Here is a 27,192-nt window from a genome sequence, read left to right on the forward strand (position 1 = left end):
AATAACGCTCACACACATGCATACACACAAACACTATACGCATTTGTGTGCTCACTCACATATATGACACCACACATGTGCACACACACAACACACACACCTTTTTAAGCTGGGAATGAGTGGGGTAAGTTGTGGCAGGTGTACTTTTGTACCTGCACAGATGGTCATTGATTTCCAGGTTGACAATTGATTTGATTATCAAAGAATCAACCTGATTCAAATGTTTCTGGTAACCCCAGATCACTTCAGTATGTGGAAACCACTCCCAAATTCCAGTTTTAGTCTGAAGTGTTAGGAGACCAAATTAGCAACTATGCTTTCTAAGGAAAGAGCTTTTGATTTATGAGAGAATGTTCCATGTTCATCTCAGTTGAAATACTTTGGAAGAGGGTTTTTCCAAAACTGCAAGCTTTTAGAACCTGCAATGGCGGTCAGTACCCGGCTATCTTCCAGGTGTGTGCGTATTCTTTGGAAATAAACATGTTTAAACTCAGTTATTTGAGTAAAGGGCCTAGAGATGCTTAACTAGTTATTGAATTAATCTTGAGAGGTGATCCCATGACTGTTTATGGTTGACTTGGCCCCTAATGTATCGTGCATTGATCATGCACAGTGTGGAAGGCAGACTTATCTTACAGACCTATTGTCTACACCTGAGATTGGACCAGTGGATGTTTCCAAGACCTTTAGGCAAATACAAGAACACTAGCAATCATCAGCCTCCCCTGCAAAGAAAGAACAGGCTAGAACAGTGATCTGAGCATGTTCAGACGAGAAAATTTACCATGTGTCTTCGGGCCAACTTCCTTCTTCTCTGTGCGACACTTTCTTCTCCTTATGTAAACTCCCATTGTCAATGTCATGCTTAAACACGAAATTTCAAAAGTAACCTATACAGGATAACCCAGTACGAAGAAATTTCAAACTTGCTGAGTATAAAAGCGTCAAAAAAAAACCAAACCCATTCTCACTGTTTTAAAATTACATCTTGTATGTTTAAAATGTCATTTAGCGTGACATTAGATTCAGTGTTTATTCATTGCTCTATTTCTCTCCTGTGTACATTACAGGGTTTGCTGCAGAACGTCTACTTGGGTTTTGAAAATTCTGTGGAAGATATTCTAAGCAAGAAAGGTTGTCAGCAAAACCAGGGAGGTAGGTGTGCTTTGAACAACTTATTTCATATTTTATTTCCTATCTCAGATGGATTTCTACTACGATGTGTGTGTGTGTGTGTGTGAATGTGGGCTGGAGGAAATTTAAGTGAAAATATTTGATTAAAGTGCCTTCACTGTCTTTGAGTGAGATGGCTGGCCAACTTAGACATGTTAACATCTGAAAATGCTAACTTGCTTAAAAGAATAATTTTGAATATTTTTTAATAATTCAAAATAATCCATTGGCATTTTAGCAAGATTTTAAATATATGAAAATTTTCCAGTCTATTAATGTGTGAAGGTCATCTTAATAAGCTAATACTACAGACACTTGTCAAACTTGGATTATGGAAGTTTTCTGACAGTATTCGTGGCTGTTGACACAGTCTTATTATGAAAATCTACCCTATTTGAATCATTGGCAGATAATCCCATATTGTCTGTTAATTGCATTTTTAATTTACATCCAACCATAATGTGCCAACATTTTCTTGAGTGTTTAATTTATGAAGGTCACTATATCGGGCTCTTTAAATGCAATATGTCATTGAATCTTCAAAACACCTTTGAGGTGGGCATGTTCATTTTCTTCATTTTACACATAGAGAATCTGAGGGGCAAGGAGGTGCCACTAACTGTCAGGTATAACCACCTGTGAGCAGTGAAGCTGGCTACCTAGCTGGTTTTACAGTCTCCAAAGAAAAGGCTCTTATCTGTTACATGAGTCCATTTTGTGACTTATTTTCATTAAGACCACTTCTTCATGTCATCTGTAAATTATGACAAATATTAATTGTTCTTTTGCGGGTAGACATGCCAACCGTACGTAGGATTTAATGTCTGTAATGCGCAATTGTGGCTGTGCCATCCCGCACCCGAGCCCAGAACAGGAGCTTTGGTCTGACCGCTCAGACGCCCTGGGTCCCTGAGGATGTGGCGTCCCAAGTGGTGAGCCAGCCGCTCTGTGCCTCAGCTTCTACCCTGGCAGGAGCTGCGGGCTGAGTTCTGTATCTTTCCATCTAAGGCTGTCCACCTTTCAATCTGTACATCTTTCGAATGTTCGACAAAGTACAAGGCAGGAAAAGGAATTCAGACAGTGATTTTGGGCAGGACTGTGGAGGGAGGACAGACTTTTCATGCTTCCTGCCACTGTCCTCAGTTCCAAACGGCTCCTTTGCTGCAGCCACTGCAGCTCAGGACCACATCTTGTTCTGTCTCTGCAGCTCCGGCTGGAATGACAAGTACCACTCCTTTTGAGTGAAGTCGTGGTCTTTTTGGGGGAGGAGTGATTTAAAAAGCAAAAAGTTCTATAAAGGCTAAGACAGTAAACTGACACTCGACTCTAATCCTGCCTGGAAGGTTCAGCAGGACACAGAGGGAGAAGGTGCCTGGGCTGCTGCCTGATGGGGGACAGCCTTGCTCGTCCTTGAATAAAAGCTGAGTGTTCTCTCAGCAGTGTCTCCGCTGGGCAGGCTCATCGCTGTGACAGAGAAAAGGAAAGGGAGACAGTTTACCCTACACAGAAGGAGGATGGAAATTGCCTTAACCCCAGTCCCAGTCGGGCTATAACCTGAACACCACGGTACCCTATTGTGCCTTTTATCAGAAGGGTGAGCGATATGGTAATTCAGGGGCACTTGTCCTGAGTAACTCCTCAGGGTCCGTCTTCACTCAGGCTGCTGTGGATTTCTGGCTACTTTTTGTCGCTGCAGATATTTTCAATCTGATATCTGTGAGTGATGAATGTGTGCATGATTATATGACCACGTCTGGCCGCAGGCCCAGAGAGGGTGAGGGAAGCTCCTAAGATCAATGTGAATTACAACACAGATTTATAACCAAGCAATAAAAACTCAATGATAAGATGCCGACAGAATTATAGCATTTACAAGTCATAACTCCATGATGGAATGACTAAGTGAAATAAGGCATTTTAACCCTGTGACAGTCCCCACAGAGGAAGCCGGGCTGGGCTATGGATGAACGAGACGCATCCTGCCTGGGGCCCTGGGCCACGCCAGTCTGAGCCGCCCAGCTCTGTCCGAGGATGGCGCCTGTTTCTGGCCTTCCCAGATCAGTTTTGTAATGTGTGTCATAACCATATATGTCCCATGGATGAGGACTTCAGAGGGCTTGTATGATTCCTGGGGCAGGAGAAGAGAATCCCTAGGATGGGACAATGTGGGAGTCCGTCCTCGCCTGCAGGGGATTCCATGAGGCTGGCGGAGGAAGGATGTCAATGTAGAAAAAAGGAAGGTGAAGTCTCTATGAAATTACATATTTAGCACGAGGACAGTTGAATCTGCCTTAATGCAGAACAAACAGCCTAAAGAAAAGATTTAGGATGGAAAAATGGGACAAACAGAGAGTTGAGAGGGGTCGTCAGGATTTACGGAGAACACGTGGCTGAAAAACAGATTTAGAGCCAGGAATCAAAACAAGGAACTGCCAGAAAGACAGGAAACTTACCTCTAATCGGTTTGGATAAGACGCATGATGCAAAATTCCATCACTAGTGCAGACAAACGTGTGGGTCTAATGTTTTTGAATTTTTCTGTTGCTAAGCTAAACTTCTGCTTTGGGCTTTAATTTTTTAAATTTATCTCTTTATTTATTTATTTATTTTTTGAGGAAGATTGGCCCTGAGATAACATCCGTGCCCATCTTCCTCTGTTTTGTGTGTGGGATGCCACCACAGCGTGGTTTGAAGAGCAATGTATATGTCCACACCCCGGATCCGAACCCAAGGGCAGAAGCAGAGCAAGCATATTACCCACTGTGCCACCAGGCAGGCCTCCTGGGCTGTTAAGAAGGCGTGTATAGGAAGCAGGACAGAGTCCTTTTTGAAAAGCATGGCAGTAGTTGGGAACCATGGCCATCAGCCCTTCCCGTGGTTTTCGGGTGCGATGGAGCATTTGGCCGCTGCAGGAACAAGTGACAGTCTCACCCAGGTGCTGGCTCACGATTCTGGCCACACTATGGCAGCACCAGCCCTGCTCACTGTTCTCGATGTCCCCCCCCCCGCTTAGCGGAAGCCAACGCCATCAACGAAAACACAGACACGCTGCACCTGAGCCCCCAGATCAACACGGAGTACGTGGGCCAGAGCTCGGAGAAGAGGCCCGAGGTGTGTGAGCGCTCCTGCGAGGAGCTGGGCAGCATGATCAACGAGCTGTCGGGGCTGCATGTCATCGTGAACCAGCTGCACGAGAACCTGCGCAAAGTGGTGAGTGCCCGGGCGGCAGGGCCGGGAGGTTGGGCCGACCCCCTACGGCCCCGTGTCCTCCGCCACTAACCCCTGTCTGGTCCACAAACACGCTGGACCCATGTAAAAACCCACTGTTGACAGGGGCTGGTCGTGGCAGGTTCTCCAGGGATGTTTGGTTAAGATGCAGTGTGGCTAGAGGACTGCTGGGTGGGGCAGGAGGGGGATTCTGAGTGAAAATATGGTCACAGGCGACATATTCTCCAAAAGGAATTCTTCACTTGGGGAAATTCATCTCCTCTGTGAGTAAAACATACATGGAGGGGGACACTCACTTAAAGGATGGAGTGTGGTGAAGAACGGTCACAGAGGTTTGAGAAGTGTGTCCCTGAGGATGTGAGGAAATCATAGCCTCATCTTCACACCACGTCAAAGGGGAGAAGGAAGTGTCTGAAAGGCTTTAGGATGTGTGGGTTAGGGCTTAGAAAGGGTTGCCCGCAGTGACCAGTTGTCTCAGCCGTGTTGTCCCGTGATATCCCCACGCTGAGCACACGCCTGGTCCAAAGTGACCGTAGCTTGTGCCCCAGGGATGTGAAGGAAGTGATGCCACAGAGGCAGGGGGACAGAGGTAGGGGGGTGGGCAGGACAGCAGAGGGAAGGAGGTCTCCAGCCTGGGGTCTCCTGTCCTCGAGGTGCTGCAGACAGATGCTCAGAGTGGGGTACTCCTGACTCCCCATCACTGCCGCCTCCACCCTTTGCTCCACAGCAACAGGCCCTGAACTGAGCTCTGATTCTGGTCCAGGACGCGGTGAGACCAGCACAATTTCCATGCCGTGGGGAGGTAGAAGGAACGGGTACAGCAAGGGCAACTCTTGTCAAAGGCCAGGCACTGGCTCAGGAAGCACCCAAGATGGAGGACCCCTTCTGGAATCTTCCTCTGCGTATTGGCGTTAGGGCAGGATGGGGAGCGGGGGTTACGACGGTCTCCCCCACCCAGCGCTCATTGAATCCCCACAGTGTGCAGGGGAGAAATGAAGAATTCTAAGACATGTTAGCAGCGTGCTCTGCTTTGTGGGCAATCTTCATAAATGGTGGGGGTTTCTTCCTGAGAGTTGCGTTAGGGGCATCATCTTTAGGTCCACAGTACATCAGGACACACTTCCTCCTCCTGGCTGAAGTGCTGATGGCGGGTCACAGGGTCGTCCTGGAGAGAACCAGAAAGGAGAGGATGGGGCAGGAGAAAATGAGCCTTCGCCCGGCAGCTTCTCACACTCAAACTGAGAGTTCAGGACAAATTTACTTAACTTGGAGTCAGGGATTAAGGAAATTTGTGAACTCTCTGAAATTGCACAAAAAAAATCAGGACAGGTGTGCTTCTGTGCATTTTGTGCAGGAGAGAGAGAATTCAGATCTTCCCTCTGATTCTCAAAAGGCCTATGGCTCCCAGATTAGACGTCTCCACTTAGGGGAAATGCACCCACGTAATTATGTCTGTTTGTGCCTGCCGTTGTGTTATCAGAGCACGTCTGTTGTATTTGGAAGTATGGACGAATTCAGGAATGGAAAGCTAGTTTTCAGTTGCAGTTGGCGGAGAGGGGCCTCCTTCTCCCGTCCAGCTCCAGCAGGTGGCTTCGTCTACAGAGGCATGGCGGCCTCAGTGATAGAACCGACTGAGCAGACAGGAGAGGCAGCGAGCTTTTAGAATAGATGTCAATTTGGTGCTTACAAGTGAGGGGGCAGCAGTGGAAAATCGATGTAAACCATGCAGTCTGTTTGGCTAAGATCTCGGTGATACAAATCTACTTAGGGTTGAATATGTCATCCTTTACGGGGCTGTACCATCCCGGGCGGGGTGGCCCCACACACCTGCTGGTTTCCACTCTTGACTCGAGAGCTCTGTAATTAGGGAGGACCGTTCTTTCGCATCCTAGAGCATGATGGACCTGATTGTGTTCCTATCTATACTTAAATCTTTCCCTCCATTTTCCAGTCGAATGATAACCAGTTTCTCTGGGAGCTCATTGGCGGCCCTCCGAAGACGAGGAACATGTCGGCTTGCTGGCAGGACGGCCGGTTCTTTTCGGAAAATGAAACCTGGGTGGTGGACAGCTGCACCAAGTGTACCTGCAAGGTGAGACCCAGGAGCGCTGTTCTCCTCTCGGGGGGTGGGGGCCGGAAGGCAACGTGCAGGGGGCCAGTCATCCCTCAGCCGCCACTTAACTCTCAGTGTGTCATGATGGCTCGGAGATGGGTGGTGTTCCCTGGTTCACTGTAAAGCGTGTGGAGATGGAGGGAATGAGGAGAAGAGCCGTGGAAGTGGAGGTGACTGTCCGTAAGGCTGGAACCAAACTCATCGCTTTGCACATAAAGAGACCAAAACCCAGAGAGGTGAAGTGACTTGGCCAGCGTCACCAGGTCGTCAGAGCTGGCCGGCTATCCCTCCAGACTGTGTTTAACTCCATTCTATTCTGCGAGGGCCTTGAGGCTCCACAGAAACGTCTGGGAATGCAGCCTCCACCAACAGTGGGAGGCACAGGCCATTTACTTCCTTCCTTTTACTCCACGTCACTCAGTTTCCACTGGCAATGGTCTCGGACGTCAGGCGGTACACGCCGACCTTGCTCATCCTTTCTCCCCTCCTGCCCACAGTACAGGAGGGTCCCTGTTGTGTTCTACTTGCTCAGCGGTTGGAGAAAGAAGGACAGGGACACGGAGAGCTCTCTGGGCACTAACGAGAGAGAGGGGACAACATTTTCGAAGCTCTGTGTGTAATGTGTAGCATTCACGGGGCAGAAATCATTGCAGCCACTCTGTCGACCCTTTTCAATCCAGCCCTTGTACCGGTGTTTATTTTTTCAAATGAGTGTTACATGAATACCTCTCTTTATTTGCAGAAATTTAAAACCGTTTGCCACCAAATCACCTGCCCCCCAGCGACCTGTGCCAACCCGTCCTTCATCGAAGGCGAATGCTGTCCGTCCTGCTTCCACTGTAAGTGTGGCCCCGGAAGGGGGCGACCTCTGCTCTCGGGGGGTCTGTGGATTTAACTGCTTGTTTGTTTCCACTTGCTGATTCGGCCGAGAAGGGTGAGGCTTAGACTAGATCCAAACAGAGAGAAGGAAGCCGAGGATGCTCCACTCCCGAGGTTGTCCACTCTTCTTACTCACGGTGACGAGGAAGAGTCTGAAGTCCTCAGAAGTCAGGGACCCGAGGGCTCTGTCCTGGCCTGTCACCTCTCCATGAGGAAGCCGAACCCCAGGGATCAAGGAGAGAACCCTGACTTTCAGTCCCGAATAAATACCCACCAGCGAGTCACATGCCACCAACTTGTCACTCCGGGGCACGAGGACACTGAATAATCCTCATAAACACACCGTGGAGAAAGGATGCCAAAGACCACATCCCAAGTGATAAATTCTAAATCATAACAATACATTCCAAGGAACAGACACCGAGGGGGAGGGGTGGGAGGGTGTAACCGTCCTCAGGTCCCTGTGGTGTGGAAACTGCATGGGCCCTAAAGCCTTCGCTTGGGGTCTCCCCACCGCATCCCACGCCTGCCGGTGGGACCATCTTCCAAGGTCAGCTTCTCTGAGGCGGTGTCGGTGCACCTGATCTCTCAGTGGCTCACTATTGCCAGGTGATTTAATAGACGCCCCAGGTCCGTGCTGAAGGCCCTTCTGCATTAACCCTGCGATGCTCGTCTCACGAAAACCCCTCTCCGTTCCTCAGACACGCACAGCATTCTCCTGTCTCTGAGACTTCGCTCAAGCTTTCTCAGTCTTTCTTTCTGCACTGTCCTAAACCACAGCCATCCATCCACACGCAATTGCATGGCCACCAGCTCTGTTCTGAGTCCCTGGTCCCCCCCTCCCTTCACTGGACCGTGTGGTGTTTGTACTTCTTTCACGGCACGAGTCTCGTTCACTTCCCTCCCCTCCTGTCGTCTGGCAGCGTTGATTGAACTGTTCTTTCCTAGGAATTTTCTTTAAAATGCCTGGTTCGTCTTTCGCTATTTTCCATCCTGTATTCCTGGTCTGGGGGCCCGGACGTTGAGGACACAAAGGTTTGGGACGCGCTGCCTCCCTGTGCCATCTGGAGCCTTGTCGTAGCATCTCCTCCCTCCAGGCCCCCTCTGCTTTCCACAGGCCCTCCATTTCGACGGTGAGCCTGGCGTCCAGACTCGCCTTGGCTGTGGGGCTGGCAGGGGGCTGGATAAAGAAACTTCCTTCTGTTGGTGGCCCCAGATCTTGTGTGTCATCCCTTGGATGTGGACGATGAACAGATTTGGAGACAGGCTCAGGCTCTGCCTGTCTACGATTTTGAGCAAATCGTAAATTTTATGGGTTTCAGATTCATTATCGCTAAAACACAGAAAGATTATGCCCCCTCCGTAAGGTTGGCTCATGATTAAGATAAACAGTACAATATATGTGAAAGTGCCTGATCCATATTATGTGTTAAATAGACATTCACCAAATGAGATAGTACTGCAGAGCATAAAAACGTCACTATGAAAACCTAAGATCCACGTTAGATTAAAGGAAGATATTTTACTCTATTGAGAGAATAATAGCACAGAAAAAGGCCTCCTGACAATTCTTCTCTTTTTTCCTGTTTTCTGGAACACTGAATCGTAGACATTCACAGGGTTCTTCACCACGTAAATATGACAGTAGGGTATATAGCATCTTTTACTGTTTACCAGATCAATCTCTGCATTAAGTTACTGACTTTTCTCTTATTTAGGGATTGTAATTTCCTGTGAAGAATGTCTTTGCAGGAAATTGCTTGCTTTTTTCTTTTGAGGAAGATTAGCCCTGAGCTAACAACTACCAATCTTCCACGTTTTGCTGAGGAAGACTGGCCCTGAGCTCACATCTGTGCCCATCTTCCTCTACTTTATATGTGGGACGCCTACCACAGCATGGCGTGCTGAGCGGTGCCATGTCCGCACCCGGGATCCGAACCAGTGAACCCCGGGCTGCCGAAGAGAAACGTGCGAACTTAACCCCTGCGCCACCGGGCTGGCCCCAGGAAATTGCTTTTTTAACTTATCCCATTTTAAATTATTTGGAACTAAATTTGTGACCTGTAGTTTCAACCAAAAATTGAAAAATTCCATTACCATATATAAATCAGCAAATGGAGGTTAGAACGGAAGTAAATTAAACCTTAGTAATGCCAAGATGTGCTTCAGGACCCGCTTTTGTAAGCCATTTGAGAAATCCGTAGACACCTTCCCGGACACGCATGGTTGAGGTTGCTCAGACGTGGACATGCTCCCCGTGCATCCACTGAACCACCCGTCCATCCTCTCCTGGGCAGGTGGCCCCTGAGCTCCGGCCCAGGGATGGACGTTGGGTAACTGGAGGACTTTGCCCACATGGCAGTGCTCACCCTCAGGGCGCCCCCCTCCGTGGGAAGTTGCACACCCCTTCTGCCCAGTACATGGTTCTGCCACATGGCCCAGTGCGTGTGCCTCTCCCTTCTGTGGCCAGTCACGGGGCAGAGGCTTGACCAGCCCTTGTGCTTCCCACCCAGCAGCAGATGGTGAGGAGGGCTGGTCCCCGTGGGCAGAGTGGACCGAGTGTTCCGCCACCTGTGGGTCTGGCACCCAGCAGAGGGGCCGGTCGTGCGACGTCACCAGCAACACCTGCTTGGGGCCGTCCATCCAGACGCGGGCATGCAGCCTGGGCAAATGCGACAACCGCAGTGAGTGTCAGAAGCGCTCCAGCCGTCCTGGAGGGCTGGGTCAGCATCCCCCCAGACCTTTGGGTTTTGGGGTTGGGCGAGGACGGGCTGCCGGCTGCCATTTCTGGGAGGTGCGCAGCCTTGTCCAAGGACTCCAGCTGGCTGAGGTCTTTCCCAGCTCTTCCCCTCCTCTCCAGCGGGCTTGGTAAACTCCAGGGACGGGCAGCCCCCCGGGGCCGTTTGCTAAGTGGCCCTAGCCGCTGATGTCTTTGTACTTCTCCGTGTGCTAGTTCGGCAGGACGGCGGCTGGAGCCACTGGTCGCCTTGGTCCTCCTGCTCCGTGACCTGTGGGGTCGGCAACATCACGCGAATCCGGCTCTGCAACTCGCCGGTCCCCCAGATGGGGGGCAAGAGCTGCAAAGGGAGTGGCCGAGAGACAAAGGCCTGCCAGGGTCCCCCCTGCCCGAGTAAGTGGGGCGCAAGCCGAGGTTGGGAGTGGGTGCGTGCAGACAGCTGGGACCAGGGCCCCGGGGCCAGGCCCATGCGGCCAGCTTCAGTCCCGCAGACTCTCAGAGCAGGGCTTGAGCAATAAAAGGGAGAAGCCGGCCCTCGGGATTAACGCCCATCGCCTGCGCTTGGCTCTGACTTGTCTGAGCTTGCTCAATTAAACTCTAATTCATCTACCATTGAGAGAAAAACAAGCCAGAACCGTGGGAACTGTTATGGTGTGCGCTGCGACTGGGGGAAGCATGGATGGTGCAGAATGATGTGTCTCGGGAGACGGCCTCCTCTGCAGTCTGGGGCGGGCTGGAGTCTGAATTTACAGGAAACACGCGGGTTCAAAAGGCCAGCCCGTCTTGGGAAAACTGACTTATGCAGTGTGTTGAAACTCAGTAAAAAGGAGAGGGTAGCCTGTTACCTTTCACTGTGAGGTCATCCACTGGGCTGATGCTGAACGATGACCGTTTCGAATGAACTTCAGCTTCACACAACGTTCTAGAAGCTCGCACCTCTGGGGCGTGACGGAGCTGCACCTGCAGCCAGCAGGCCCTGGTCAGCAGCTTCTAGACGCTAAGATTGTATGATTTCTCTGTCCAGAGGTAAAAACGAAACCAGCTGAAATTTCCCATCTCCATCACCCCCTGGTGTTAGGGTCGTGAAAGGACTTTCTTACCAATTTTTGCTGCGACCCATGGAGATGCCCCGTCACCGGGTTCTTCCCCCTCGAGCCCACAGCCCCGGTGGCCTTCCCTCTCCTTGACCCTCTTGGTGCTTTCTCCCTGCAGTTGATGGGCGGTGGAGCCCCTGGTCCCCGTGGTCAGCCTGTACGGTCACCTGTGCTGGGGGGATCCGGGAGCGGACGCGTGTCTGTAACAGCCCGGAGCCTCAGTACGGAGGGAAGGCCTGCGTGGGGGACATCAAGGAGCATCAGATGTGCAACAAGAGGAGCTGCCCCGTAGGTGGGTGTGCACGCCGCCTGCCCAGCCCTCCGGATCCCGCTGTCCCTGGGTCTGTACACTTCAGCCGGAGCAGTCTTTGAGGAAACCACTGAGTTTTTATGTTGATCAAAAGTCTAAACATTTTTGGCAAATATATAGAAAACATAAAAAAGAAAGATCAACTCTGTGCACGTAAAGATCACGGCTTTTGACATCTGTGATATGTCCCTCCAGCATTTTTAGGTAAAAGCAGAAAACACACACAATGCAGCACAGAACACTACACATGATGAATGTCTTAGTGTACACGTGCTCCTGGAAACTACTCCATTTTTACCATTTAAGGATATCTTCCTGGAGATGATAACTTTGGGTGGCTGTCTGGTGTTGCCCTGTATGGACATCACCAGCATGCTCCTACAAGCTCAGCTGCACTGCAGCTAAAATGCAGAGAGGCTGATAGGGCAGCCCCAAGCCTCTCGGGCTCAGACGGGGTTTCTGTCCTCTGTGAGTGACTGGTGCATAGTTAATCATGGTGCTGCCTGGACCCAGAGTTAACCCTGCTCTGCTTGCCCCACACAGATGGCTGCTTATCCAACCCCTGCTTTCCGGGAGCTGAGTGCAGCAGCTTCCCCGATGGGTCCTGGTCCTGCGGCTCCTGCCCAGTGGGCTTCCTGGGCAACGGCACACACTGCGAGGACCTGGACGAGGTGGGTGCCCCCGCCCCGGGCAGAAGGGTGCCCCGGGGAGAGCGGGGAGTGACGGGCTCCTGTCTGCTTGTCCCCGCAGTGTGCCGTGGTCACAGATGTCTGCTTCTCCACGAGCAAGGCGCACCGCTGCGTCAACACCAACCCGGGGTTCCACTGCCTGCCGTGCCCCCCTCGCTACAAAGGCAGCCAGCCCTTCGGTGTCGGGCTGGAGGCGGCCAGGACCGAAAAGCAAGTGAGCAATGCTGGCTTTGTTTTTGTTGCAGGCTCTAGAAAGTCGGGCAAGAGTCCCAAAAACGGAGGGTGGGAGAGAGAAGAAAAAGGGCGGCATTGTGGGAGAGACACAGAGGGTACTCAATCTCAGGGAAGCTGTTAGAGCCCCTGCCTGCCATTGACCCGACCAACATGGGGACGCAGAGCTGAGTTTTCATGCAAAGAATCCAGGACCAGGGTGACCGCTTTTTCGTGCATCAGTAACACCATGTGGTCATCTGTGGGCTCAGACGTGACCTTGGTGTGGCAGGGTGGGGTCACTGAAGAGTGCCTCAAGGCCCCTTCTAGAAAGAACAAAGTTCCGAGTTTCTGGATGCGTGCCCAGCAGCGTCCTCTGGGGAGGAAACCCGCACCCCTGCTCTTGGCCCTGATGGCAGCCTCAGACCCCTCCTGTCAGGGTTAGGGTCTCAGATGGTATCCTAAGCCCTTCATCCTGTAGGTGTGTGAGCCTGAAAACCCATGCAAGGACAAGACGCACAGCTGCCACAAGCACGCAGAGTGCATCTACCTGGGCCACTTCAGCGACCCCATGTACAAGTGCGAGTGCCAGACGGGCTACGCAGGCGACGGGCTCATCTGTGGAGAGGACTCCGACCTGGACGGCTGGCCCAACAAGAATCTGGTCTGCGCCACCAACGCCACCTACCACTGCATCAAGGTGAGACCGGACGCTTCAGCCTCCCCCGACTCCAGGAATTCCCGCTTGGGGTGGTCGTGTCCCATTGGGAGATAACTTATTGGTCTAAACCGTTGGAGACTCCAAATCGTTCCCAGCTGCCTCCTACACTCCACGTGGGTTTCCTTTCTTGAGACAATGACATAGCAGAAAGAGGGCGCGTTTTGCCCACATTTGTGGGGCGGAGGGGAGCCTGGGTGTGATGTCACCAGGGCCATCAGCCAGCATCTCAAGGCATCTGCCTAATGGATTTCTATCATCAGGTTGAGCCCTTTCTCCATGAATTTCATTCCAGTACATTCCAGGGATTACTATGAAAAGGAGCCATATGGCCACACTGCTCATTGGTGGGAGCTGGGGGGAGAAGATATTGCATCTAATATATGTTTGTTGACTGAATACAAAGATAGCCTTGAAGTCAGGGAGTTGAGCAAGGGATCCTCCTTATGTGGGGACATAAGCAGACCCCACACTGTTCCAGGGCTGTGGAGAACCTGAGGTGTCTGCAGACGGTCACTCAGTCAGATTTAGCAAACAGTTTTCTTGGCAAAGACCCCAGTGTGCTGCAGTGGAGGAAGCGATCAGGCCACCTGGGAGAATGAACTTCCTCCTGATCTGTAACAGGGCATTGCTTTCCCGAGGCCGCTGTAGCCAAGGACTACAAACCTGGTGGCTGAGAACAGCGGAAATTCATCCTCTCACAGTCTGGAGCCAGGAGTCTGGAATCACGGTGTCACCCCAGTCCCTCTGGAGCTTCCAGGGAGGCTCCTTCCTGCCTCCTCAGCTTCTCATGGCTCCAGGTGTCCCTTGGCTTACGGACACATCACTCCAATCTCTGCTTCTGTCTTCACCTCGCCACCTCCTCTGTGTCTGTCCCCAAGCTGCCTCTGTCTCTCTCTTATAAGGACACACCTGGTTGTCTGTGGGGCACACCTGCATACCCCGGGATAAACCCATCCTTTCAAGACCCTGAACTCAGTCACATCTTTTGCCATCTAAGGTCATGTTCACTTTTACCGTATAAGGTGATAGTCACTATTTCGTCAGATAAGGTAACACTCACAGGTTCCAGAGATTAAGGCATGTTGTATATTTTGGGAACCATCATCCAGTCCACTATATAAAATGTCCCAAAAAGTTTTAGAGTAGTTTTATGCCTTAATAGCTTCAGAAACATGAATGCTACAGATTGGCGAAGGACGTCATTTGAAAGTCTACATATATTCCTCTATTTCGTATTTATTTGTTCCCGTGGATTTTGAATAACAGAAGTTATAATTTAAATTTTGTTTCTGTCACCCTTGATTAAAGATGGCAGATGTCAACTGGAACAAAAAGCGACTCTGCTTTGAACAAACCAAGGCCACATTTCCACCTGCCTTGCATCTCCCTGACCACAGCCCACCGTACCCCGCCATCCCCAACATGAGGAGCTTGGGGGTCGAGCTTGATGTCTCCATGGGGAATGGGTGCTTGTTGAATTGATTATTGTAGATTTCCGTTAAGCATCAACAGTACCCAAGACGCCACGGCGGAAACCACGGAAGGTGTCCGTCAAGCTAAGACTGTGCTGCTCTGAGGTCGTCCTACTTTTTTTTTTTCATTTTTGTGGAAAGAGGTGTCCCCTGGGGCTTCTGTGACCTGTGCATTAATGTCACTGGAACACACGCTTTCTGCCCTTTTCTGTGTTTCCACTTCCCTCAGGTCGTTAGTGTCTGCACAGCTCAGCTTTCAGTTAAAACACAGTTGGACAGAAATGAAACGATCTTTTTCCCCAATTACACGTTATCCACTTACTGCAAAGAGCTGAAATGGGGAGGCAAATTGGAGTCCTCAGCCTCAGTTTCTGAACAGATCACTGCACCTTCAGAGACTCGGGCATCTGTTAGCTAATGAGGGTTAAAATCAGCTTTGATGGATGAGTCAGAGTTTGTGGGGAGCCCGGGGGACTCTGGAGGCTCTGCTCCCTTCCACATTCTCACGGGACCACAGTCCCTCACTCTTGTCTGTTTCTCTGGGTTTTTGGCAGTCACACAGGGATCCGGGCTCAGGATGCAGCTTCTTTTATCTCGACCCACTAGTGGTGGTGACATAATTTCTAGGGCAGCACTTGAAAAGAAATTCATGTGCCTCTGGCCTCGCTGCAAGGTCTCTTATCTTCTGCTCTTGATTGAACACAGATGTCTGACACGGACGTCGTCAGCTCTGCCCTCTCCATTTTATTTAGCCTGCCTTCCTGAGCGGAGGGGGCTCTGCAGAATGTGTTTGTAACTGCTATCCTTCCTCCCATTGCAGGACAACTGTCCCCTCCTGCCTAATTCTGGACAAGAAGATTTTGACAAGGACGGCATTGGCGATGCCTGCGACGATGACGATGACAACGATGGCGTCGATGATGAGAAGGTCGGACGGGGCTGTGCCGTTTCTCGATTTCATGAGTAAAAGGATCAGAGGAGAGGAGTGCTTTATGCCACATAGTCCTATAAATGCCATTGTCTTGGCGAGTAGTCCTGCATAAGTCATTCCCAAAAGTCACAAAGAGAGAATGTTGGTCTTTTCCAAAAGTGAATTAACCAACCAGAGCATGGAACCATCTGGGGTGCTCTGCTGGAAATGTTTTTAACAGTTTAATTTACTTTTAATTGCATACAGAGGGACTTATCTACCCCTCCGCTGGTGGGGTACCAATGATGGGCGAGGCTGTCACCTCAGTGAGTGATAAACTTGCCTTTGTGGCAATATTTAGATGTGACCATTTTCTGAGAAAATTGTTGCAAAACATAAATGATTTAACATATTAGTGCATAATGTGGCACTCGCAGGGGTAGATAACCTAAATTTTTATTCACAGCTTTCCTACATCTGACTTTCCTTGATCCATTGACTCTTCATTCATTCATTCAGTTGACATTTAAGTTTCTATCCTCACCATGAGCTATATGGTATATTATTTTTGCCATATAAAATCTCAACCTTTTTTTAGCAGGGGACAGATGCATAAATAATTGTGAGATGATTTGCTACCAAGAACATGTTGGCGCGGGCTTGCCAGCTCTGTTTTCTGCATCTCTACGTTGATTTTTGGAGCTACTCTGAGAACATGACTTAGAAAAGCAAAGCCATTTGATGAGCAATCCAGTAAACATTCCCGTGTTATTTCTTAAACTCTTGCCTTGTTCTTTTCTAGGACAACTGCCAGCTTCTCTTCAACCCCCGTCAATTTGACTACGACAAAGATGAGGTTGGGGATCGCTGCGACAACTGCCCTTACGTGCACAACCCCGCTCAGATCGACACGGACAACAACGGGGAGGGTGACGCCTGTTCCGTGGACATCGACGGAGACGGTCAGTTCTGCTTGTGGGCTTGAGGTTCAGAGCTAGAAGTGTTTGCAGACCTCATGGTTCATTCTGTGCTTGTTGGATCAGCTCAACTTCATCCATATGCTAATACAAGATTAAATGATTCATTAAGCTGTTCTCATAGGAGCCTTGTCTTTCCCCATGGGTCCGTGGAAGGGGCCGCCTGCCTCAGGACCACTCTTTGGCATCCTCCTTTGTCCTACCCCAGGCTCCTAGTGCAGTGTCCTTGTGCCCTTCCTGGTGTCTTCTGTAATGCACACCCCCTTTCAAAGCTCCAGGAGCCCAGTCCTCTCTCCTCACCAAACTGTGTTTCTGGGCAAGGTCTCATGACAGCATCTGCCTCTCCTGGGACATTTCTATCCTCACCTTGATTTCTTGCCATCATTGAATCTTTCATGGCAAAACTCCTCCAAGGTTTCCAGGTATCCACAGACGTTGGCGATCTCTGACACCACCAGGTCCCAGTGCCCTGGGAAGCAGCCCTGTACCTCATAGCACAGCCTCGCCCTTTGGGTTTCTGCACACCAGGCTCAGGAGACTTACACCCATGCTTCCTCTACCCCATTCCGCACCCTGGCACCAGCCTCTGCCCTGTGTCAGCTCTCACCCCAGGGGCTCGCCCTCCCCACTCTCCCCTGCATTTTGTCTGCTAGTGTACTTTCATGGGAGTAACCTTCTGTAATGCTGACTTGGGTTTCCACCCACCTTGCTGCTCTCTAGGGTTTACAGCAGCTGGGACCTTGGGGTGACTCCCTTCTCCTGCCAGGACAAGACAGACACTGGGCCTTGACTCTGTGTTTTTCCTTCTGACTCACAGATTTGAAGCTTTGCTGCCCTTGTGCCTCATTACTAGCAGTATCATTGCCGTCCCCTGCTAGTTTGTATATTTTCTCAACTCCAATGTTGATGGAATTCATTATCTATTTTCAGATTTCTTGAAATAAGGTATTACACCTAAAAATCCATCAAACTCTGCCATTGTTATTTTTCTGCTAGTGTAGGAAATGGATGAGAAGGCAACATAACTTAGGAATCTAACCAGTTCCTAGGAGCTCAATGCATATCTCCTGAATGCATGTTAAGGGAGGTAATCAAAGTAGGGAGCTCAGAGATTTACATTGTGACAACACATTTACTAAGTCCTCATTGGGTGGCATTATCTAGAAAGCTCCAAGAGTTGGTTCTATTTTAAACTAAGGGAATTTAAATTTTAGTGGGAAATCTGACATGCATTCTTCCACACATCTAATAATCTTTGCATTTTACCATATCCTTAGATCACTCTTTTGAAAAGCAATGTGCTCTTTCTAAACGCATCAGGCTTCTGTTCTTTTTTTATTCCCTTGACTCCTTGCAGATGTCTTCAACGAGAGAGACAATTGTCCGTACGTCTACAACACTGACCAGAGAGACACCGACGGCGATGGCGTGGGTGACCACTGTGACAACTGCCCCCTGGTGCACAACCCCGACCAGGTAATTGATTAGGCAATTGATCAGGTTGTATCTATGAGCAGAAGGAGGGTTGAGGACCTGATCAGTCAGAGATGTATATGCCTTTGTGGTTTTCCATTAGTTCTGGCAAGACATGACAGCACAGGCTTTCCCATAGTTTTAATTGAAAACATTTACTGAACTCGAATGTAGGCACAGCTCTTGTATCTCGTTGGCCACAGGCCAAAGGAGTCACCTCACCATCTGGAGGGAGAGTGTGCCTCTCTCTGTGTGTCTGTGCACTTCCCTGTTGCAAACATGGGAATTGACTTCTGTTCCAGATTTGTGTTTGGAAGACACGGTGAGAACATAATATATTGATCTAGTTCATAGGATGTGTTGTAGCAGACGATGTCAAAGAGGGACATGAGTCTGGAGCTGTTAATTCTTTCCAGTCTCCCTAGGTAAATTGAGCCCCTGTAGAGAGGTAGCATGCGGTGGAAAGAGTCCTCGATTCCCGCCCTGAGTCTGATGTAGATAGTGGTGTGACCTCTCCATGGACTCAGCCGCTCACATGGTGGATGCAGTGGTCCAGCCCCCAAATCCCAGGGGGCCTTTCAATCCGGCATCCCTTTCACTGGATGGATGTTCAACGCTGCTGTCCCCGTGCTCTGTTTTCCAGACTGATGTGGACAATGACCTTGTGGGAGACCAGTGTGACAACAATGAAGACATCGATGAGGACGGCCACCAGAACAACCAGGACAACTGCCCTTACATCTCCAACGCCAACCAGGCCGACCATGACCACGATGGCCAGGGTGACGCCTGTGACTCGGATGACGACAACGACGGGGTTCCTGACGACAGGGACAACTGCCGGCTCGTGTCAAACCCGGAGCAGGAGGACTCAGATGGTAGGCGCTGCCCCAGGTCATGCATCTGAAACTCCAGGTGGGAAAACCCACGTGCCGTGTGGTCTGAAGGCACCAGACCCGTGGAATAGCGGTTTCCTCTGCCCCACCTGCTCTGCACACTCTAGGCTTCTGTATTAGCTGACGGATGAAATGTGAAAACGTGTGTTTGTCTGTGTCAGGATGGGCAAAAATCTCAGTGTCCACGTAATTTTCAAACTTTTGAGCATCTCTGTGAAGAAATGCTGGTTACAAGCAGGACAAAGCTGTGCTTGATTGTGTTTTGACAGCTAGGGGAGAGTGAGGGTTTGCTTTTTAAGGGCAAAACAAACAAAAATGGCAAGCGTGTGAAATATCAGGAAAAAGACCTATTTTGCCTGGCAGTGAATACAACTAAGTGGTCTGTAGCAGGATGGGATCTTGAGGGCGTAAAATCACAGGGACGGGCTGGGGATTTCCTACCAGAGTCTTAAGGAATGCGTGAGGAGCACAGCTGTGCTCAGTGGCTTCTGACAGAGGCTGTGAGAAAGTGGCTCCTTGCGTGGAATCCTGGCTGACTCGAGCGCTGCGCGGGGAACACACATCCTTCACAAACTGAGATAAGGGATGGTTGGGTGTCGAGCCAACATGACTAAGAAGCACATGGAGAGGCTCGCTGGGCTGAAGGGCAGCTCCGAGGATCCTTCCCGCAGAGCAGCAGGAAGGCATTTCAGCAGAGGGCCCGAAGCTCATTCTTGACATGAGAACTGATGGCTTCAGTTCCCACAGCCTCTCGGCTTGGGGAGGGGGCTTGCTGACCCCTCCTAGTGGAGAAACTCTGGGCCTTGTACCCAGAGAGGAGTCTGGGATGGAGGAGAGGCTGACATGCACAGAGCATTTAGTGTTTTTTTTAAAGCTTCCTATGAGTGTGCACCTGCCACGCAGTAGGTGGAACACCTGTGATTGAACAGAACTGAAAATAGTTTGAAGAATAGGACAGGAAATTCAGTTGACCTCAATATCTTTTTCTCCTGCTAAAGCAACAGGCACTAAAATGCGCTAGTTTAGTAAACTGACATCTGCCTGGGGGATTGCCATCATTGCCACGGACTAGAGAGCTGGGAAAGCTGCCAAGTTCTTCCCCCTACACGCACCGGGGACAGGGGCCACCCAAGCCCGCCACCCCTCCAGCCACTCGCTGGGGAATTTGAAAAGATGCTTCCAAATGAGGGGAGTCCACGTCTCCCGAGGGAAAATCATTCTTCGTGTAAGAGTTCTGCTCCAAATGCCAAGTAGATTCCAGGAAGGGCTGATTAAGAGAGGTGATAACAGGAGTTCTGTAAACTGTCAGAAAAACAAAAAGCTGGATGTTCCGCTTGGTATTGCCTGACAGCCGTTCGGGTTTCCTACCCGCAGTTTCTAGTTCAGAACGAAGTGAGAAATGATTCTTATGGGAATATGATTGCAGCATGCTTTGCTGCAGTGTTTATCTCATATATGTTTTGAAAAGAGCGTCAAGACCTAAAAGGATTCAAGCTAAGTGTTTTAGAGATTATGGGCATTAATCCTCGAGACACTAATAAGACCCGAACCTTGAATTTTACTAGGTTTTCTCAGACACAGAAAGGCACATGGCAAACCATTGACTTTGTTTTCTGTTTTTTCTGCTTGTCCTTGGTGACAGGTGATGGGCGGGGCGATGCTTGCAAGGATGACTTTGACAATGACAACATCCCGGATATTGATGACGTGTGTCCTGAAAACAGTGCCATCAGTGAGACGGACTTCAGGAACTTCCAGATGGTCCACTTGGACCCCAAGGGCACCACTCAGATCGATCCCAACTGGGTCATTCGCCATCAAGGCAAGGAGCTGGTGCAGACGGCTAACTCCGACCCTGGCATCGCAGTCGGTGAGCCTTCAAAATACACGCCATCATTCATGGTTCTTGGTGCAAGGCATCCTCAGAGGCTTGTGGGCTGCTCTTTAGGAAAAAAATGGATGGGATTAGTGGTCTTTATGGTAACCCCCATCCCTCTATACTTTGTAAAACTGCCTAAATATTCTTGACAGAAGAACTTCGGGAAGCAGGAATTTGCCTCTCTGAAGTCTGAAGTTTCATATTCAATAAGCCAATCTTTTTCATGGACGTGATCTTTAAAATATTATGTACTACGGTAAATCTCCGCCATAACTCTATAAGTGGGATCTGAAAAAATAAAATCCCGTAGATTTCATTAATCTCACAGCAATGGAGCCTGAGTTGAATGGAAGCGGAGAGCTAAACCCAGCCTCCTTATGTCTGCATTCAGAGATCCCGGGCTAGTGCAGGCATCTCCTGAAAGGCTGAGTATGTCTTAATCTTATGACGGAATGCTCTCTCTGGCATCCAGGTTTTGACGAGTTTGGGTCTGTGGACTTCAGCGGCACGTTTTACGTCAACACTGACCGGGACGACGATTACGCTGGCTTCGTCTTTGGCTACCAGTCCAGCAGCCGCTTCTATGTGGTGATGTGGAAGCAGGTCACTCAGACCTACTGGGAAGACCAGCCCACCCGCGCGTACGGCTACTCGGGCGTGTCCCTCAAGGTGGTCAACTCCACCACGGGGACAGGCGAGCACCTGAGGAATGCCCTGTGGCATACTGGGAACACAGAGGGACAGGTGAGAAAGACGGTGTCGTCAACACCATCTCCTTTGACTCTGCTCTATGGCTGCTGTATTTTTTCAGGAGAGCAGTCTCAGCCCGTCCCAAAGATAACCCCACCTTCGTTCTTGTCCATTTTAACTCAAGTCATGATAATTTAAATAAGCTTTTATTGAGTACTCACGTTATTAAAGGCACCATGCCTGGTGTTTTTATAAACACGATTGGTAATCCTCTTGCAAACTAAATATATTTCTACCATCAGGTAGAGTTAGGAGAACTGAGTTTCAAAAGGTTAAGTTTTTTGCCCAATGTCCTGTGATGAGGAAGCAGAGGACACAGAATTTGAACCCATGGCTGTGGTTCGAGTGCTGGAGCTCCTAGCACTGAATTATATGGTTGCCTATTGAAGGATTATGATCCACACAAGAGCTTTATGCCAGGAAGTGTATCAGAGGTGGGTGGAGCAGCATGAGCCATAAGGATTAATTTACGGAGTAATGTTTTTGCTCCCCATTTGGTGTTGTAAGACTGTGGTTAAGACTCAGGGTGCCAATTGTACTCAAGAGTGATGTTTTTCCCTCAGGTTCGTACTTTATGGCATGACCCTAAAAATATTGGCTGGAAAGACTACACCGCCTACAGGTGGCACCTGACCCACAGACCTAAGACGGGTTATATAAGGTGAGGGTGGCTCAGTGCCAGCTACATTTCTACCAAGTGATTTCCCATTTCATTGAAAGGCAAGTTTGAACGTTAACAGGTCAATAACTCAAGTGATTTCTAACTTGTGCGTTGTCCCTGGATTTATCCACTTTAAATACCTTCTGTTTTCTACCCTGCGTCTTCCACCACACATCATTTATTTTTTAAAAAAATAAAAACAAAACTGTTGAAGAGGAGAAAAATCATATTTGTCTTGTTAAAATAACTTGCAGGATGAGGAAGCATCTCTGCTCCTAATATTCACTCTGGGCGTGGGAGAGAAAGTGCAATTAAAACAAACTGTATCTCTGCAAAGTAGGCTGTGGCTCATTTGGAGAACAGATTCATATTCATTTCTGGTATTGTGAATGGCCGAATTTAAAACACAGCTCCAGTAAAACTTTCAAAAATATCCATCCAACAGAATTTTATCATCTTGGCATGGCAGCATTTGTAATTGATTTTTCTTTTTGGTTTGATTTTTTGCTTGAGGAAGATTAGCCCTGAGCTAGCATCTGTGCCAGTCTTCCTCTACTTTGTATGTGGGATGCCTCCACAGCATGGCAGACGAGTGGTGTAGGTCGACACCCAGGAACCAAACCCGTGAACCAGGGCTGCTGAAGTGGAGCATGCCAAACTTAACCACTATGCAACAGGGCCAGGCCTCTGTAATCGATTTGATTAAAACAAATTATGGATGATTTACAGTTTTTTGCAAATTTAAACTTAGCTGGTAACAGCACAGTACGGTCGGAGTCTTCACAGATGCCAGGAGTGTACATGTCCCCAGTAATAATAAGCAGATCTGAGTAGGGGACATGCAGGCTGGCTGCACTGGCATGATTTCCATGGAGAGTCTCCCATGATTCACTTGTGTGCTCCCCATCCTATCGGAGAAGCATCAGTGCATCCAGCCCCACTCTGGGCACGTAGGACAGAACCCCATGCTTGTTCTCATGCATCTCACAGGTAGTAGGGAGGGAGTAAATGAACATGTGGTTTTGATGCAATAAGGAGGCCATGAGATCCATGATGCAAGTGGGGAGAACCTGGTGCTCAGGAGACGGAAATGTTGCCAGACGCCTGGAAACTAGGACACATCCTTCACCTTACATGACTACTCTTTGGCCCTCAAGGGCAAGTCTCCTGTCAACCTCTATGTTGTGAGGGGGAAGCTGACCCCTTGTCCTCTGGTTAATGTGTTTCACAGAGTTCACGTTCTCTTTCTTTCTCCCTTTTCCCCTGTTTTCAGAGTCTTAGTGCATGAAGGAAAACAGGTCATGGCGGATTCAGGACCCATCTACGACCAAACTTACGCGGGCGGGCGGCTGGGTCTGTTTGTCTTCTCCCAAGAAATGGTCTATTTCTCAGACCTGAAATACGAATGCAGAGGTGAGTGTGGGAGTGCTGTCCAGTCGGGCAGCTGTGGGCAGAAAGTGGGGAGGACACACATTGAAATTCATTTTCACAGGAGCTGCACGTTAGGGCAATGGGCTGATGGCCTGTTCTCTGCATATGTTTTGTTTGTCACTCGAGTTGTTCTTTTGTTTATTTTAAATTGAATGTGAATCCCTTTAGTAGGAGAAACACTTTCCTGTTATTCACAGGCTCCACTCATCTCCACTCTCCTTTCTCCTGTAGCTTCCTATATCTTCTACACCTTCTGGACCCCTCTAGGCTTTTGAGGTTGCTACCCTTGCTAAAAATGAAAGAAGGAAGTTAATGAAAGAGAGAGAAAAAGAGAGAAGAAAGAGAAAGAAAGAAAGAGAGGGAGGAAGGGAGGCAGGAAGGAAGGAAGGAAGGAAGGAAGGAAGGAAGGAAAGAAAGAAAGAAAGAAAGAAAGAAGGAAGGAAGGAAGGAAGGAAGGAAGGAAGGAAGGAAGGAAGGAAGGAAGGAAAGAAAGAAAGAAAGAGAAAGAAAGAAAAAGAAACAGGGAATGAAGCAGGGGGGAAGGGAAGGAGGAAGGAAGGAGGGAAGAAAGGTTGGTTCTCTTTAGTCATATCTCTAGGAGTATATTTAAATCAAAATATTATAGACCTGGAAGAGAACTTAGCTCCTATCTGGTCTAATCCCACACCTTCATGTAGACATGAAAATACCCCCCTTCTACAGATGAGGTAAGACACTACTCAAAAACCACATATTGAAAATGGCACATAAAGTAAAGAGATGAAGCAAACACAAGAATGTCTCTTTGTCTTCTTGCTTCTGGCCAAGTCTTCTTCTCCCTGTGTCAGGTTGCCTCTCGAGACAGTTCATGCTTTCTTCCTTCCTGCCATCCATCCTTCCATGCATGCGTGCATCCATCTATTCTTCTAACCATTCATACATCCATCCATTTTACGAATACCTTTTTTTAAATTAAGATAATGATATTTTAGGGTATAGGTAAAACAACATAAAGCAAAACCAAACCCACAGTCCAATCTTCCTAATTCTGTGTCCTGTTTTCTTGTAGATGTCTAAACCAGATTTGCTGCAATTCCAGCAACGTACTGTAGATGCTGTTACCTACACACCTCAGCCCATCCTGGTCCTTCCAGCTTCTCTCTCTTAAGCAGCACCTCCTGTCCTTGACCTTGACCTTGAGTGGTTCTTCACCTCTTGTCATCGACCCCAAGCCCAAGTGCCTTCAGAGGACAAATATCGATGGAACCCAAAGATGAACATCCAACCCACTACAGGAAAAACAGTTTGATGATATACGAGACTTTGTGTGGAGTGGAAATTGAGCATGACATGTCATTGTTTTATCTTGTTTGTTTAAAAAGAATGACGTTTACATATAAAATGTAATTACTTATTGTATTTATGTGTATATGGAGTTGAAGGGAATATTGTGTGTAAGCCATTATCATAAATTAAGCAGGAAAAATATTGCTACACTATTTTCAGTGCTGAAAGTTGTTCCTATTCTTGGGTTAGAGCTGTTCTATGGTATTGCACGAATTAGGTCAATTATAAAGAAGGGCCGACTCAAGTCTGAAGTCAGAACACAGTAAGGAGGAGGTCTGGAGATAGTCGCATGATGCAGGACATCAATTCACTAGTTGGAACATTAAAAATAATTATGAGAATAAACAAACACCCCTTCCCTCATTCTCTTGTCCTGCAATGAAAGCCCTCATACCCAGCAGAAATCCGGTTTCATCCACAAAGGAAAATTCCAGCAAAATGGCTCTAACATGAGTCCAGATGTGGGGCTGGCAAAGCCTCCTCTGTGTGAAAGGTTAACGGAGCAATGGGCTGGCCCTGGAGTTGGCCTCTTGTGCTGTTGTAGACTTGAGAAAACTCCTGGCCAGTTGTTGCTTGACTTTGCTTCTGATCGCCAGAATTTTTGCTTGAGCTTCTTTCCCAATCTGTGCTCCTGGATGGAGAATGGACAAGCAGACAAACGCATCAGCTGATGAACTTTGCCATCGAATTCCTATTCTAGGCTTTGAAGCTCTGGAAAATTTGCTTCTACCTAATTTGGTAACACATTGCATTAAGGTTCCAGTTATAAATGTTTTGCTAATATTTATTAAATGGATACAGAATGCAGTTCCATTCACCAATAACTTATTTTAAATATGCCAAGTAACACATATGTAGCATAATTTCTAGAAATAAACGTATAACAAATCTATAATATAAAGATACAGTTGCAGCAAAATATCTTCCCATTAAAATACCAGGATTTATAATATTATGTTGTCATGATAAAGCATGCTATAAAATGTAATAGAATAAATAAATAATAATGAAGAGTTTATAATGGAACCTTAATATATACTGTTGCCAGTGACTTTAATTCAATATTTTTTACTATTATCTATCTGCTGTACATAGAATTTTAAAAACTTTTAATGCTAAGGAAAAATCAGTTTTAAGTTTTGCCAGACACACCCATTAACCAGTCATAGTGATATACGTAAGTTTGATTTATTTTTGCTTAAATCGCATGATTTTTGTGCAGGAAATGTTAGTTATTCTCACTCCACATAAGGGGTTTAATAAGAGAAGTTTGTCTTTTCTGTCTGATTTGGGGCAAATCTTCCTCCTCTTTCTATTCATAACGATCTCATTTCTACATCAAATACAGGGGACCCATCACTTTTGTCTCTCTTTACACGTTTCATTTTGATAAAGTTACGTTTCTTGCTTCTTTTGAGGTTGACTTTCTTTTTGTTTTGCTGCACTATTTTTGCATTTTTTGTGGAACTGTATTCCCAAGACAGCAAAGGTTGGGAGCCTTCATTAAATGTAGCCATTGTGAAGAGGTGTAGGTCTTCTGTGTTGGTGGTATTTGGCCAAACCATACAGTGGTGTGGGATGCTGATGTGAATATTTAGAATGTACCATATTTTTTTTTTGTAAATTATTTATGTTTTTTTTTTTTAAACAAACTTCTCGTACAGGTGGATGAAAGTTCATTTGTTTTGCCAAAGACTGTAAATATTTATTTATTTGTTCACATGGTCAGAATTTCACCACTGAAACCCTACATTTAGACAGAGCCTCATTTTTATACTTTCAAGATTAATAAGAGGAAATAAATTGTAAAAAGGTTTTTATACATGAATCTCTCTCCCTTTTTTAAAAAGAATTAGCAGGGTTTCTCTTGGGGGGATGGGAGAAAAACCCCAACAGGGAAGACTTGAGGTTTTGCTTCCTGTAATGGGAACAAGGGTTACAGGTTTCCTCTTCACCAGCCACAGGGGAGGATGTAGGTTTTGGGTCCTTGCGGAGAAAGCATCTCTACCAAGGCAGGTCTCCGTCGATCCTAAGCCGCCCAGCGCTTTGCATGACACAATCTTTGAGCAATCTACTCTCCTGCTGTTTCTCATTGTCAAACAAGAGAGCAGAACGGTGCGGTGAATTTTGGCAAGCGTCAGTGAAATGATTCAGAAAAAACGTGACAACACCAGGGACCCTGTTCATTAATACAAGCTGTACTTCTCTTGACCCATATTCATCCCAAATCAGAGACAAAGGAACAGAGGACCCAAGGAGGGTC

At 48.1% G+C, this 27,192-nt stretch overlaps 1 protein-coding gene across 2 annotated transcripts in view; it reads left to right on the forward strand.

The window, feature by feature from the left end:
• The window catches only part of THBS2 (thrombospondin 2), a 32,645-nt gene extending 5,894 nt beyond the window's left edge, over positions 1–26,751 (forward strand). Inside the window, exons 4-22 of one of the 2 annotated variants that reach the window (XM_070603248.1) lie at positions 1,071–1,155; positions 4,187–4,383; positions 6,353–6,493; positions 7,257–7,353; positions 9,907–10,077; positions 10,347–10,523; positions 11,343–11,516; positions 12,078–12,205; positions 12,285–12,437; positions 12,915–13,133; positions 15,447–15,554; positions 16,339–16,498; positions 17,871–17,989; positions 18,630–18,864; positions 20,525–20,752; positions 21,234–21,505; positions 22,075–22,172; positions 23,446–23,585; positions 24,652–26,751. In XM_070603248.1, the coding sequence (XP_070459349.1) occupies positions 1,071–1,155; positions 4,187–4,383; positions 6,353–6,493; positions 7,257–7,353; positions 9,907–10,077; positions 10,347–10,523; positions 11,343–11,516; positions 12,078–12,205; positions 12,285–12,437; positions 12,915–13,133; positions 15,447–15,554; positions 16,339–16,498; positions 17,871–17,989; positions 18,630–18,864; positions 20,525–20,752; positions 21,234–21,505; positions 22,075–22,172; positions 23,446–23,585; positions 24,652–24,659 (2,910 nt within the window). In that variant the 3' untranslated portion in view covers positions 24,660–26,751. The remainder of the gene's footprint in view (positions 1–1,070; positions 1,156–4,186; positions 4,384–6,352; positions 6,494–7,256; positions 7,354–9,906; positions 10,078–10,346; positions 10,524–11,342; positions 11,517–12,077; positions 12,206–12,284; positions 12,438–12,914; positions 13,134–15,446; positions 15,555–16,338; positions 16,499–17,870; positions 17,990–18,629; positions 18,865–20,524; positions 20,753–21,233; positions 21,506–22,074; positions 22,173–23,445; positions 23,586–24,651) is intronic. The other variant, XM_070603249.1, reaches the window with a different exon arrangement.
• Positions 26,752–27,192: the final 441 nt, after the last annotated feature.

The sequence above is a fragment of the Equus przewalskii genome, chromosome 32 (assembly GCF_037783145.1).
Source record: "Equus przewalskii isolate Varuska chromosome 32, EquPr2, whole genome shotgun sequence".
Classification (NCBI taxonomy): domain Eukaryota; kingdom Metazoa; phylum Chordata; class Mammalia; order Perissodactyla; family Equidae; genus Equus; species Equus przewalskii.